General features: G+C 43.3%; 1 protein-coding gene across 3 annotated transcripts in view; it reads right to left on the bottom strand.

The window, feature by feature from the left end:
- Window positions 1–14,682, bottom strand: part of LOC147748145 (complement C3-like) — a 1,551,795-nt gene extending 1,537,113 nt beyond the window's left edge. For 2 of the 3 annotated variants that reach the window (XM_086959019.1, XM_086959009.1), the window contains exons 1-2: window positions 7,968–8,355; window positions 5,874–6,063 (exon numbers count right to left, since the gene is read on the bottom strand). In XM_086959019.1, coding sequence (XP_086815145.1) covers window positions 5,874–6,063; window positions 7,968–8,170 — 393 coding nt within the window. In that variant the 5' untranslated portion in view covers window positions 8,171–8,355. Of the gene's footprint in view, window positions 1–5,873; window positions 6,064–7,967; window positions 8,356–14,453 lie in introns of those variants that run through there. The other variant, XM_086959014.1, reaches the window with a different exon arrangement.
- Window positions 14,683–14,897: the final 215 nt, after the last annotated feature.

Here is a 14,897-nt window from a genome sequence, read left to right on the forward strand (position 1 = left end):
TGCCAATGACTTCTTAGCGGCCAGGGCGATCAGATTGAAAAACTTCGTCAAGGTTTTTATAAGCCCATTACAGGTCCGTTATCTTCAGGACATGGGGTTTGGAAGAAAGGCAGAATCAAACCACACGCCAAGGTTCTTTGCAACCTCCACCGTTGATGGAGGGGCTGTAGTATTATCAGGCCACCAGTCCTTTGGTTGAAAGAGGTTTTTTTGTTCCGATGGGTAGAATTTCTGTTTTATCAGTATTGCAGCAGAGATGGTTATCTTTCTTCCATTTTATTACTGCTGTAAAACAAGATTTAACATTTTCTTCCGCATCAGTAGAATTCTTGTCTAATGACAGGATCAATTGGGTATTGTCGGCGTACGATGTGATTTAGATCCCATAGGTCGAGATCAACGAGATAAGCGGCGCCATTTATATATTAAATAAGAGAGGACTTGAAGAAGCCCCCTGTGGCACACCAGTGGAGACGGCTCGTTCTGGTGAAAGGAAGGGTTCTAGCAAAATCACCTGCTTCCTATTTGACACGAAAGATGTGATCCATGCCAATGCGGAATCGGATATGCCGCAAGATCTCAATCTGGCTAGCAGGATGTTATGTGAGATAGAATCAACAGCGGCCGACAAGTCTAGAAGAATCAGGACTGCCTTCTTACCGTCATCCATTATGAATTTGATGGTGTCCGATATCTCCAGTAACGCAGACTCGGTCGAATGTTTTGGTCGAAAGCCAGATTGTCGGGGATGGAGAATCTGTGTTGACTCTGAGTAACTAGAAAGTTCTTTATATACTATTCTCTCTGTGATCTTACCTAAAACTGGTAAGAGAGATATAGGCCTATAATTCGAGAGATTTGAGGGATCAATGTTTAAATATTTTCTTCAAGGGTTTTACTGTAGCGAATTTCCAATCTTCTGGTACTGTCCCAGTTGAAAGCGATGAATTCACAATATCATTGATTACGGGGTGAACAATGTCAATGATATGGTGTAATAACATCGGGGGCAGGCGTCCAATGGAGAGCCCGATTTACAGGCCAATTTTACCTCCTTAGTCTGGGAGAGCGTGGCCAGTGGAAAGTCTTGAAGGCCAGGTCTATCATCTCCATTTCTAGACACCTGTCCCTCAATAGACTCTGAGTTGTCCTGAATCATGTAGTTCTTTTGAATGGCCTTGATCTTATCTTTGAAATATATTGCAATTTCATAACATAGCTTCTGGGAGGGAGGGATTTCTACATGTACACCCTTGGGATCTGTAAAGGATTTTACGATTGTAAAGATCTCTTTTTTATTATGTTTTGCCAGGATTTTTTGATTGTGAAAATATTCTTTTTTTGCTGCTTTAATGGCTGAATGATATATTTTCCTAAATTTTTTTAAAATCTCTATATATGATGCATCGTTACCCTTTCTCCATCTGCGTTCCAACTGTTTAGACTGCAGATTAAGTCCTTCGAGTTCTTTTGAGAACCAGGGGGCCTTATGAATTTTCCTTTTGCTCAATCCGGCCGTACGCGGAGTCGAAAGCAGTTCTGTGTCTATAGACAATATCCAACTGTGAAACCGGCGAGAATCCTCCCTGGTTTTCCTGTAAGAGTTGAGACCTTATCTTGGGCAGTTTTATGCAAAGAAGGATTAATAATTAGGCAATGCCACTCCTTCCTTGTGGCCCCTACTTTGATCTTCCTCACTTCACTATCCTTACTGGGAATTGGGATATCTAATGGAATAGAGCAATGATCAGACCAGACCTGTGGAATTGGATTTCCTGGCTGAAGTGCGCTAAATGAGGACAAACAGCATCCAAGGTATGCCCTGTCCTGTGTGTTGGTCCCTGGACCATTTGCTTCATGCCCAGCAAGTTGACCTTTTCCAGGAATGATGTAACCCCTGGGCTGTCACAGCATTCTAAATGAAGATTGACATTGCTGAGTAGCGAAAAATTTCCATATATAAGCATAGCTTCGCTAAGTGCATCTCCTAGTGAGTCCAGGAATGCCTTACTGTTGCCTGGAGGGTGATAAATCAAAACCCCAGGAAAAGAAAAGGAATTATTAATAGTACAACAAAACCCGATGTGTTCTGCTCCTCTAAGCCCAGGTAATTTGAAGACTTTCCATTGTAGAGCCTTTCTATGTAAAATGGCTAGTCCTCCCCCCCACCGCTCTCTCTGTCTACCCTACATATTCTAAATTGGGGTGGCAAAGCAACCGCACTATCCGGATTGGAGCCCTCTTTTAACCAGGATTCTGTTACACATAGAAAATCTAAATCATTATCTATAATCAACTCCTTAACCTCTAAGGAATGTTGGCCTAATGATCGTGAATTAATTAAGCCCCCCCCCCAATACACATCTGATGTCCATCTCCCTTTGCTTCTTTTTTTACTTTAGTCGACAGACAGAATGATGTCTAAAATTAGTGTTTATGACATGATATGGGGCCTTTAATTCTGTCCACATCAATATAATGTTTACAGTCTTTATTGAGATTTAGTTCATTCAAATGCTTCACTGAAAGCATTCTACCTGGTTGGAAACTGGCAGCATGGCTGGCGCTGGTCGCGTTTCGGGCACAGACGGGGCAGACAGGCTTGCCTTTGGCGAGCCGCCGGTGCGCCTGCTGCGCGTCAGCGCCCGTCCCTCCATTTATGGCGTGTTATTCGTCGCTATGTCCAGAGACTAGACTGTCTCTTGGGTGGAAATGGCGGTCGTGCTTGTCCTTGGGGAAAGTGTTGCGTCAGCGCTCCCTCCACACAATCAGCAAATGCTGTGGTGTACCGGGGAGCAGACGCAGGGAATGCTAAATCTTCCGAACCAAAAATACAGTCAGCTTTCTAGATTTTCCTTAAGTCACCCTTCAAAGAGCATCGGGATGTACAGTTGAAGCCCACAACAGTTACCGTTACAGTTACTAGCCCCCTGAATAGTTATAAACTATGTCATGGTGCACAAAATAAGCGTGATTTAAAACAGATAAAAACAGAGAGGTTAGCTTCTGATGACAGCTGACCTTATCACTAAGAGCCTGATTCTGATGCGGTTAGGAAAGCATTCCCACCTAGGGCCTGATTCTGATGCGGTTAGGAAGGCCTCCTAATGTCATTTGCTCCTTCCAAATTGGATCGGTACCATGTCTTCCAGGCCCAGGGCCCAAATATGATGCGGTTAGGAACATATACTCCCATTGAAGTCAATGGAAGTCCAACCAAATCGTATCTGGCAGCATCCGGATGCATTGTACTCTGTCAGTCGGACTCTCCCGATCCGAGTGGGTCGGAAACCATTTCCAAACCGATTTGATCGGGAAGCTTTCCAACCTGCATCAGAGTCAGGCCCTATGTGTGCACCGGCACCCGTCCCTCCTTTTATGGCATGTTATTTGGCGCTATGTCCAGAGACTAGACCGTCTCTTGGGCAGAAATGGCGGCTGTGCTTGTCACACCGGAAGTGGGAAAAGTGAAGCATCAGTGCTCCCACCACACAATCAGCAAATGCTGTGGTGGACCGAGCAGCATACTCAGGGAATGCTAAATCTTCAGAGCAAAAAATACAGTAAGCGTTCTAGATTTTCCTTAGTCACCCTTCAAAGAGCACAGGGATGTACAGTTGAAGCCCAAAACAGTTACCTTTACAGTTAACTAGCCCCCCGAAAAGTTATAAACTATGGCGCAGTGCACAAGATAAGCGTGATTTAAAACAGATAGAAACATAGAGGTTAGCTTCTGATGACAGCTGACCTTATCACTGGTCAGGTTGGAAGTAGCTGGCAGGCTGGAACGGGTACAGCAGGGAGCCGACTGCAGCGGCCTCGAACCCCAGGCTGGGAAGGTGAGACGGAGTCAGCAGCAAGGCAAGGCACAGCAGAGCTTCTGGGTAGAGGGCAGATCTCAGACAAGAGGTCAGAGGTCTTGCTCGGGCTTCTCTGCGGCGGCTGCCATTAAGTAGGGGAGGGGGAGGGACGAGCAGCTGGGAGGCGGGAACAGTTGTCCACAAGGGGAGGGGCCGCAGGGGCAGCAGGGGCAGCAGTGGCAGGGAGAGAGCCGGGCATCCAGGCACAGAAGATAAAACAGTTAACAATGGGCAGTATAAGTACAGTAAGAAAAATAAGAGACAAACAATGAGCAGTACCATTACAGTAAGAAAAATATGAGGCAACAATGAGCAGTACAATTACAGTAAGAAAAAAATAAGAGGCAAACAACAGTGCAGGATGCAGTGAGGGGCACTGACTAAGCTGGAACGAGCTGGCAGGCTGGAACGGGCACAGCAGGGAGTGGACCACAGTGGCCTCAAACCCCGGCAAGGGAGACGAGACAGAGTCAGCAGCGAGGCAAGGCACAGCGGAGCTGCCGGCCTTGAAGGGGGCACCGAACAGTCTATTAACATTAGCAAAATTTGGATTGATGTAGGTATGTTTTCTGCTTACTGAGCTATATATCTATCCGAAATAAAATATGTAATAGCTTCAAACCTAATCCTTTACAAAAAATATTCCCTTCAAGTCAATAATGACTTTATACATATATCATAGTGTGGTGTGCTGCTAAATCATATCAACCTAAAGATAACTGATTGGGTTGAGTTTTCGGTCCTGAGCCCTGTGTTTAGCCTACAGGTTAAACATCCATTATGCTCAGTATAAATAATGTGCACTGTTGGTTAAGGAGGGGCATATAAATGTTAAATAATTAATATACATTCATACTAATATTATAAAGAGAGAGCCCAAACCTTTGAGGCGGGTAAGCTCCAGAACCACAGCGTCAATCGGAATACCCAATACAGCATTACAAAAGACAGCATCAGCAGATGGACATAGGCTATACATCAGCCCACCATATACATTAAAAGGGGAAAAGAATGTTAGGGGCAAAGTAGTCCGTTGTGGGCATGTGCATTGTGCTGGAAAGCGATGGGCATGTGCATAGAGCGATGGGCGCGGCATTCGGCAAAAGCCTGCTGGATTATACCGCTTGCGAGAAGCGTTATGGGTGGGACTAGCGTTCCAATATGAGTGGGCGTTGCAATTAGCATTGTTGTGGACGTTGGCCATTGACGCGATGTAGGGCGTGTAAGTGGCTTCGGCTGGAGCGGACAAACACGTTCGCGGCTGGAGCGGACACAGACAATACCATATTGCATGAAGGACAACAAACCATACAGCACACGCTGACCTTCAGTGCAATCCGAAACACGGCTTAGGAGTGGACGCATTCATCTGAGGGTGCTGAAGTGGGTGCTGAGCCGATTCAGCGTAGCAGCGGCGCAAAAGCACATTCCACAGATTGCTGTTTCACACCCGCACAGCATCTCGGGCCGCTGTCGGGCACTGTCAGACCAAGGGACTCAACAGCAGCCACACGCACTAAACGTTGGCGCTGCAGAGGCACATATCAAAGTGTGGCTTCCGGCCTCTGGCTGCACAAGCGGAGGCACATGTTCGACTGCAATGGACACCTACCATTACCGTCTATGCACAGCTCAACTGGACAGGTAAAACACAACGTCCTATATAATTGCGAAACATCCCCGGACAACGTCAGGACGGGCTGCTAGTACAAGATAAAGGTACATACATTGTCTCTAAATGAACCTCTTTTACATACTCAGTTATTATCCTGAAAATCTTACCTGGACCTGTAACTTCCGGACCTATGCTGGACACCCTTCAACCATATAGACATTACATTTGCAATTTATTGCAGTTTATATATGTTACTCTCTATCACCACTTCTGAAATGGAACTTAGAGTTTAACCTGCCCACCTCACCATCTTTTCAGCAGCCCCTCACCCTGGCCCCGAAGTGGCTTCTTTGAAAACGTCTGACAGTGTAGATTGAGTGCCCGGGAGTCCAACCCACCTTTATAGTAAACATGTTCAAATAGTTGGGTTCCGTCAGCCTGGTTTCCCCACTGAAGAGTGGCCTTTTCTTGTGGGGGAAGTCTTGGATAGTGATGATCAGGTCAACTGCTTTCTGAAACTCATGGCCTTGGATGACAATTGTCTCCTCCGTGTCCATTTGTAGAACATTGGGAGCTGCCAGAAACAAGCTGCAAATTCAAAGAAATGAGTGAGACACATGAAGAAAGCATTGGAAGACACACAAGTAGTTCTCAGGGATGGTCCTCACATGCCTTGAAAACCAAAAAATCATTAAAGAAGCTCAAATGTGAAGCACACTGAGTAAGTTACACTGATCAACTTTAGATTAACAGAGGACGTTTACTTGCAAAATTGTGTTTTTACAGAATTAATATAGCTTCTTGAACGGCCTAGTCAGCTCTTAAAATTTTAGTTGATTTCTGCAAATTAGATGGCCTTGAGCCCCTCAGGGTATGTAGCACGCTTTACAAATGCATTGATTGATTGATTGATTGATGGTATGTGGATATACCGTCAAAATACTGCATTTGTGTTTAATTAACTATATTTGTTTTTCTGACTTGCCTTTATTTATTTTATTTTATTGGTAAAATTGTTATTGATTGAAAATCAGGCCAAAATACATTAATAAGATATTCACGAGTGGCTGAGATACATACATAAGATAGTCATGAGTGGCTGCAATACAGTCATGAAATATTCACGAGTGGTTGTAATCAGAGCAAGACATCAGAGCAACGCTACACGTTCCCACTTTAACAATTCGTAAAAAACAATGCATTCGGCCCTCCTCCCCAAATATTTGTTTTTCTGAAAGTCCAGATTAGAGCAATTGTCCATTTGATTTGGCTCAGTTCCATGTGTTCCTGAAAGTTAATGATGTAGAGTTTGCACTACGCTCGTTAAGCATTTCCTGTTTCATATGAACCAGAAGGTAACTAAACCTGGAGAACTTGCATTGGTAATAGCGTGCTAGAGGCACAGCAACATCTTCTGGAAAAAGGCTCAGGAAATAGAGGAGGCTGAGAGAGAAGTAGTGCAGAGACAGGGAACAGAGAAGAAAGGAAAAAGAGAAGGAGGGATAGGAAGATTGGTGGAGAAGAGAAAAGAACATTATATGTAAAGAGGGCACAATGAGAGATGGGAAGAGAATGATTTAGTTCATGTATTTAATATATGTACCACATTTGTGCAGTTCATGGTTTGGACCTGAAGTACGTCGTAGCTACTAAGTTAAAAAGGTGTCATTTGACCACAGACGTCATCATAGTGGGAGTGGATGTTGTATCCCCACAACGTGCAGTGGAAATTCCCGTGACAATAGTCAAAGAACTACTCTGCTTAGCAAAACAATGGGTTAATGACCACCCCCCAAAATTAAAAATTATTGATGGCAATCATTAAGGATAGTTTTGAACTGGCCACGATATAATATACATCAGGTACTTTAATCCTGAGTCATTATATATGTCTAGATTATTTTTATTGGGTTATGAATGATTGATCATATTTGGTCGGAACACTTTTCTACTTGACCATATATTCAATTAAAATGCACTGTTCTCTGGGCAAATCTATACTTATACGAAAATCTTTGCGGCCACACAATCGCATAATCGCATATTTCCAGTGGCCCTGACTATAAATCAGGGATTAAAACAATTGCAATGAGTGCATTCTGTTAAATTATGGCTAGTAGAGCTGTCGCATCAGAAGCATTCTCACCCTGATCCTGTTTTTTCCTTGATGCCCCTCCGTGTACTGTATGTGGCGATCACCGCAGTGTCTGTTCCCACAAGTCTCAAACACACAGAGATCCCAATGGCTACTCCAAAACGGAGGATGACTTCAAGCTTTGTTATGGAATTTTGTTAAATGTTTTTTGATAAAAATGTAAACAAGTTCTGTTTTTAAATACCCCACCATGTAAAGTTCTGTTTGCCGAGAAGCCAGTCCTGACTGAGGGTGTCATATAAAACAATGAACTATTGGCAGCGGTGGCAAAAACACAACATAATATTCTGATCTTGAAAAACAAAAGCGTGTGGCAAAATAAAAAACACAAACTTACAATTGTCGAGCTTGGACTAGTAGGGGACATGCCCAAGTACAGAGCAGGAACAGAAGGGCACAAGACCTCATGGTGCCAGGAGAGGAATGTGAGGGCACTGTGAGAAAGCTCCTTTTTATAATACCAGAACATAGTGCCTTTCCCACTTCATCGCCCACTCTTTGAGGCTGCTTCTTGAATGGCTGACCAGAGAGGCCAATCATGTTCTAGTGGTCGGCCAAAGGTCGCTGTAAAACACACAGAATAAAGAGAGCTTGTGCACATAGTGTTAGGCAGCTCTGAGGTGAAAAGCAGCAAGTTGATTACATTTCTGCTGCCCTTCAGTGACTTCCCGTCAAGCAGACAAGATGTGGCCTTGAACTCTGCCCTGTTGTCTCCATTGTATGTGGACTCTGGCTGTGCACAGCAGAGATTAATTCAATAGCACTGAGGGGGTTGAGTGTCTGTTCAATTCTGTTTCAATGCAAATTATCCAAAAAGCATACACATTACAATACCATGCGTACATCTGAGTTCAGGACCTTATAAATGATTTCAGCCTTAAGCCACGCACCTCTTTATGGTCAAAGAGCTCCTCATTTACTTTCAGTATACTTATAATGTATGGCAAGGGGTGCTCCATCCCTTTTATACTACGTTCAAACCAAACGTTATTTACTAGATTAAAATACATCAAGACCTACTGACATTGCCACTACATAAGTGACTAATCAGCTCTGCTCATTGTCACGAACGCCACTCATTGTTGAGTCCTGGTTCGGGAAAGGGTTCTCAGGCACAGCTTGTAACCTCCTTTTACTTCAAATTTGCTAAATATACCAGAGTATAGGTTGTCACTTACCTATCATGATTCCTTTAACACACATCTCTACAATAGCTCATTCCCAGAATATATTCAACTGCTTTGATAGTAATGTACATACAAAAGAAGTTGCTCATTGTTCTGCCCAGCATTATGTTTAGATCTCTGATTTCTCAGCTCATCAAAGTTAGAGCACAATGACACTTAGCACCTTATAAAGCTCCTAAATAAATTATTAAACACATAAATAAATAGGCATGGAAACCTACTCCCATCTCAACATTAGATCATTTTGGAAAATGCAGTTTAATTTCACATTTTCAGCACATACATTAACAGTGCTCCTGCTAAGTCAAGCCAAGTCAAGTCAAAAGTATTTTATTCAGCAGCCAAAAGCCATAAAAGAAAACTGTTTTCTTAAAAAAAAAAATGCAAATTTCATTGAAATACATATTATACATAAAAGTTAGGTCACATAAATGTATTAAAAAATATTTACAGGGCGATTAAAGACGTCCAACATTACTGTCATATATATACATCATATAAAGTGCAAGAGTGCTAGGCATGGGGCCAAGGAAAATTTAGTTTTATCGCATTAATTGCACATTGTATAATTTGGGGAAACATATGAGCAATAACTGATAAAGCAGGGTGGCTACTGCAGTGGCAACTTTTTCCTATATCTAATGGCCCATATTATAAAAAACTTGCCACCCCAAAGCAGACCATAGTAGAGGATAACATTTCAGGATAAAACAGAGTCAGCCTGACTTGGACAAGTTGACGATCTCTAAGTAGTGGAAAATATGTTTTCTGTGCATGGGATCATAGTAGGCGCAGAAGAACATGAAATGGAGAGTGTCCTGCTCTGAGAAATTGTCACAGGGGCAGGGTTTTAGTGAACCAGGATTTGAGTAACCTTGGGGAAAGGCCACTAGCCAGGAAACCAGGTTCAAACGAAATATAGTCAAGACAAAACAATGAAATGTTTTGTTAACATAGGATAGATATGGTTGCATCTGTGGACCCAAGCTCAGTGTGGCAAATGCTCTCACAGAGGGCTTGGCTAGTTCTGTGTCCTCCCTAAGCGCCTGTCCAAAAATTGCTGTTTAAAATCTCTGATAGCAGTGTTGCCCAGGGGCCTAGGGCTCGGGAACAGATCTGGACGGCCGAGCCATCTTGTATTTTCCATTATGTAATTCAACCAGGGAATGTGTGAAGCCCCCTCCAATGCAATGCAGTCGGTAATTACAAGTCGGTTTAAATTTCGGGTTGGACATGCCCAGATTCTGAGCCAGCGCAACAGCAGAGCAACGGCAATCTGATCCGAAATGTAACCCGCCCCCAGTTCCTCATGTAACTTAAAAACAGGGGTTGCAGTGGGGACCGCGAGGAATTTTCGCATACAATTATTCACAGCCCCAGGAATTCACTTCACATCCTTGTAGCCCCAAACATCTCACCCATACGTAGCCATGGGAATACATTTTGCATTATAGATCTTCAGTAGTGTGGGAAGGGGCTTTGATCCCAATCTTTTTGCAAAATCCAGGGTGGCTCCTGCTGCTCCAGCTAAAACATTATTTTTGAGTGTTCGTTGGTGCACCAAGATCCTTGTTCATGGAAAAGTACCCCTAGGTATGGAAACGTTGCCACTTTAGGTAAATCGCCCCCTTACAGTAAAACTTGGCCTTGGCCGCCTTTCAGGCACCTATGGCCATAGCGTGTGACTTCCTAAAATTTGTAGTTAAATCTAGTGAATCCATAAAAACTATAAAACACTTTAAAAGTTGTTAAAAGGCCAATGCGGTTCTGGCCATTAGAACCTTGATATGCGTACAGGAGTGTGAGGATAATCTTAGTACCAGCCCTGGGTATGTCTTTACAACTGGATATTAGGGAGTCTCCCAATTTATTAATGTATAGCGTAAACAGCAAGGGGGCCAAAATGCACCCCTGCCAACCCCTCCTCTTACTACCCAGGTTCTGTCAGACTGCCATCTTCGTTGTACCTTATCGCTGGCGTGATGTTTTCATGGGCAGTGTGCAAGACGGAGACCAGTTCCACATCTAACCCCATGTCAGGTAAGATCAGCCACAGCTTAGACCTATTTACACAGTCAAAAGCTGAGGTTAGATCCATGAAGGCCAAATGTAAAACTCCTTTCATAGCAATGGTATACTTCCCAATAACTAAATGCAGATTGAGGCATTGGTCCGGTGTCCCTTTCCCCTGCCTGAAGATCGGAAATAATGTTAAAATGGTCAAGTCAAACTGTTAGGCGATCCAATATTACTTTCCCCATAATTTTAGCAGCTGACCCTAAGAGCGAGATCAGTCTGTAGCATGCAGGGTCATCCCGGGCGCCCTTTTTATAAATGGGGATGATAACCGCCTTTCCCATGATGAGGGGAAGCTACAGGAACAGGCTGCATTAAAAACATGGGCTACAATCTTGGCCCAGACTTTGGGATCAGCCTTGCAAAGCTCCCCTGGTACCCCATCTGGGCCAGGGGCCTTTCCTCCAGATGTTAATGTGATGGTTTTAGAAACCTCATCCGAACTAAAGTGGAGGGCGATGCTTGCTAAGCCGGGAGCTATTTGTCCCAAGAGCACTTCTACATTTGCATCACTATAGATGTTACCAAAATGCTGGACCCAATGCTCAGCAGGTATTGTACAGTCTCTACTGGAATTTGGTGTGTCAGAAAAAAAGAGGACTATTGACCACAGACCAAACTCTAGAGCTGCCAGCCAAGACACTAGCTTGGCCGAGGGCCTCACAGGCCTGCTCCCTTTTCTGTCATAACTTATTACAGTTAAGTTTTCAAATCACAATGCCTACTGCTAGTAGCCAAGAGGAAAGGCAGGACATGGAGCATAATTAAAGCTGCAATGTAAAAAAATGAAAGGAAAACCTTGCCTTTTCCATGTATGCACTTTTTTTAGTGGTTAAAAATAATAAGCAGATAAGAGATATTTATGGGAACATGATTATGTTTTGTTTGGCACACTTTAGGAAATTATATGAATTATGGAATCTCTGCATGTTTCTACACATTTGCTACAGCTTTTTATAAAGCTTGTATTAAATGGATTCTGTTTGCAACATATTTCTAACTGCTTTTTGGTGTTTTAAGCTTTGCACTGAAGGCTCTATTTTTATTCTTCATGTTTGCAAACTTCCTATCTCATTCATATGAAAAAACAATACCAGGAATGTAAGTGGTTTGTTGGAGGGGATGGTGTGACCATATATTTAATGAATAAGCTACACCCACCATACATTATAAGGAAATTGCAAGTCACCTTAGAGTTCCATGTCCTTATAAAGGAACTCAGCGTTTGGCCACGTTCCTCTAAATGAGCAGGAAATACCTTGGTTACTTGCAATATCTTATAATGTACAGCAGGTGGTACTTTATCCCATACATACCATGTTCAGCTCAAACGGTATTTACTTCTTCTTTTTTTTTTTTTTGGAAAACCTTTATTTACCAAAATAAGTACACCGCTATTCAGCCGTACATCCCGGAGGCCAGGCAGCATCTTATTGCAAATTGGAAACATGTACAAAAACAAGGCACAGGAGTGGTCAGGTTTAATTTTACGATAGAAAATACTAAAATAACAATAAATATAACCGGAGTCAAGAAAGAGAAACGTAAAGAAAGAAAAAGAGGAAGGAACAGAAGAAGAGAGTGAAAGGAGAAACAAGGCTGAGGACAAAAAGGATATTCTAGGCACATATCACGGGGAGGGGGCGGGGTTCGTACATCCCACCAACAACAGGATGCATGACAACCAGGTGGACGGGGAGCAGAGATTCAGGATACAAAGCTTGGAACCTTGGGAAGGGGGAGCTACGGAGACAGGCGGACCTCAGGCTGTGTCATCTCAGGGGGCGCACAGATGTCTCCCCTGTACGAGTTCCATGCTCCCCATATCGACCCCCACATCCTGGGTTTGCCCCGAGCCATGTAAACAGTCTTTTCACGGAGCATGCACCAATCCATGTTGGTCTTCCACAGGCCGACAGTGGGGGACGTGGAAGCACCCCATTTCTGGGCAATGTCTCTTTTGGCTATCATATTGCCCAGGGTGACCCAGCGGGTCTGAGCCACATTGTAATCATTCGGGCCCCAAACGTTCAGAAGGCAGCGCCGGGCCTCCGCAGGCAGGGTCACACCGGTCACAGCTCTCATCACCTCATGCACACGTCCCCAGTACGAGGCAACTACCGGACACTCCCAGAGTATGTGCATAAAGGTTGCCACTGCGCCAGGTATTTACTTCTTTAATAAAATCCAGGCCTACTGGCTTTGTCAATACATTACTAAATAACTAGGTCAACTCAATGCCACAAATGACAGGCATTGTTGAATCCTAGATAGGGGAAGAATTCTCACATTGCAGCTTGTAATCTCCTGCAAATTTCCTACATACACCACAGTATTGTCACTACCTTTCTGTTCCTCTAACACAAGTCTTCGCAATAGCTCTTACCCCAAATATCATCAGCCACTGTGAGAGCTGCTGAACATAACAAAAGGAGGTGCTCATTGCGCTGCCTAGTGTTATGGTAGTGTTTCTGATTTCTCAGCTAATCAAAGTTACCTCAAATTGACAAACAGCATTTTATGACAGAAAGAAAGAAAGAAAGAAAGAAAGAAAGAAAGAAAGAAAGAAAGAAAGAAAGTTAGATAGACAGATCTTGGAAAATGCAATTTTATCATCATATTTTAAGGACAGCCTTAAATGTTGCTCCTCTTAAGTCTTTTTAAGGCATTTTAAAGTGCAACCAAGTGGAAAATGTCCAACTATAAGCAGGGTCACTGGAACTATGCAACAGGGTTGAGTAAATTATGCGGCAAGAAAAGGCAAGTTATACAGCTCAAAGTGACACTTTTTGTAATAGTATTAATTCATTATTTCATCATGTTTAAATGTGGTGACACTGGGCATTGGTTGCATCTCATTAGTACCATTTTAGCACCCAAATATAGCAGTGAGCCACAGAGCGCTGACCAGACCTGCTTTGCAAAGGGCCTTCCACTATGCAGCAACGTGTGTGGATAATTTTTAGTAACTTGTAAACCGTTTAAGCTAGAAACAACTTTGTTTTGTTGCTAAAATCTGTAGATTGTACGGCAGATGATGGATTATGTGACCAATGGGGCAAATCTATACTAATGCGAAAATCTTTGCGCACAATCGCATAATTCAAGTGGCTCTCACTATAAATCAGGGATTAAAACAATTGCAATGAGTGCATTCTGTTAAATTATGGCTAGTAGAGCTGTCGCATCAGAAGCATTCTCACCCTGATCCTGTTTTTTCCTTGATGCCCCTCCGTGTACTGTATGTGGCGATCACCGCAGTGTCTGTTCCCACAAGTCTCAAACACACAGAGATCCCAATGGCTACCCCAAAAACGGAGGATGACTTCAAGCTTTGTTATGGAATTTTGTTAAATGTTTTTTGATAAAAATGTAAACAAGTTCTGTTTTTAAATACCCCACCATGTAAAGTTCTGTTTGCCGAGAAGCCAGTCCTGACTGAGGGTGTCATATAAAACAATGAACTATTGGCAGCGGTGGCAAAAACACAACATAATATTCTGATCTTGAAAAACAAAAGCGTGTGGCAAAATAAAAAAGATTAAAAAACACAAACTTACAATTGTCGAGCTTGGACTAGTAGGGGACATGCCCAAGTACAGAGCAGGAACAGAAGGGCGCAAGACCTCATGGTGCCAGGAGAGGAATGTGAGGGCACTGTGAGAAAGCTCCTTTTTATAATACCAGAACATAGTGCCTTTCCCACTTCATCGCCCACTCTTTGAGGCTGCTTCTTGAATGGCTGACCAGAAAGGCCAATCATTTTCTAGTGGTCGGCCAAAGGTCGCTGTAAAACACACAGAATAAAGAGAGCTTGTGCACATAGTGTTAGGCAGCTCTGAGGTGAAAAGCAGCAAGTTGATTACATTTCTGCTGCCCTTCAGTGACTTCCCGTCAAGCAGACAAGACGTGGCCTTGAACTCGGCCCTGTTGTCTCCATTTTATGTGGACTCTGGCTGTGCACAGCAGAGATTAATTCAATAGCACTGAGGGGGTTGGGTGTC

This window comes from Lissotriton vulgaris, chromosome 1_1 (genome assembly GCF_964263255.1).
Source record: "Lissotriton vulgaris chromosome 1_1, aLisVul1.2, whole genome shotgun sequence".
Classification (NCBI taxonomy): Eukaryota; Metazoa; Chordata; class Amphibia; order Caudata; family Salamandridae; genus Lissotriton; species Lissotriton vulgaris.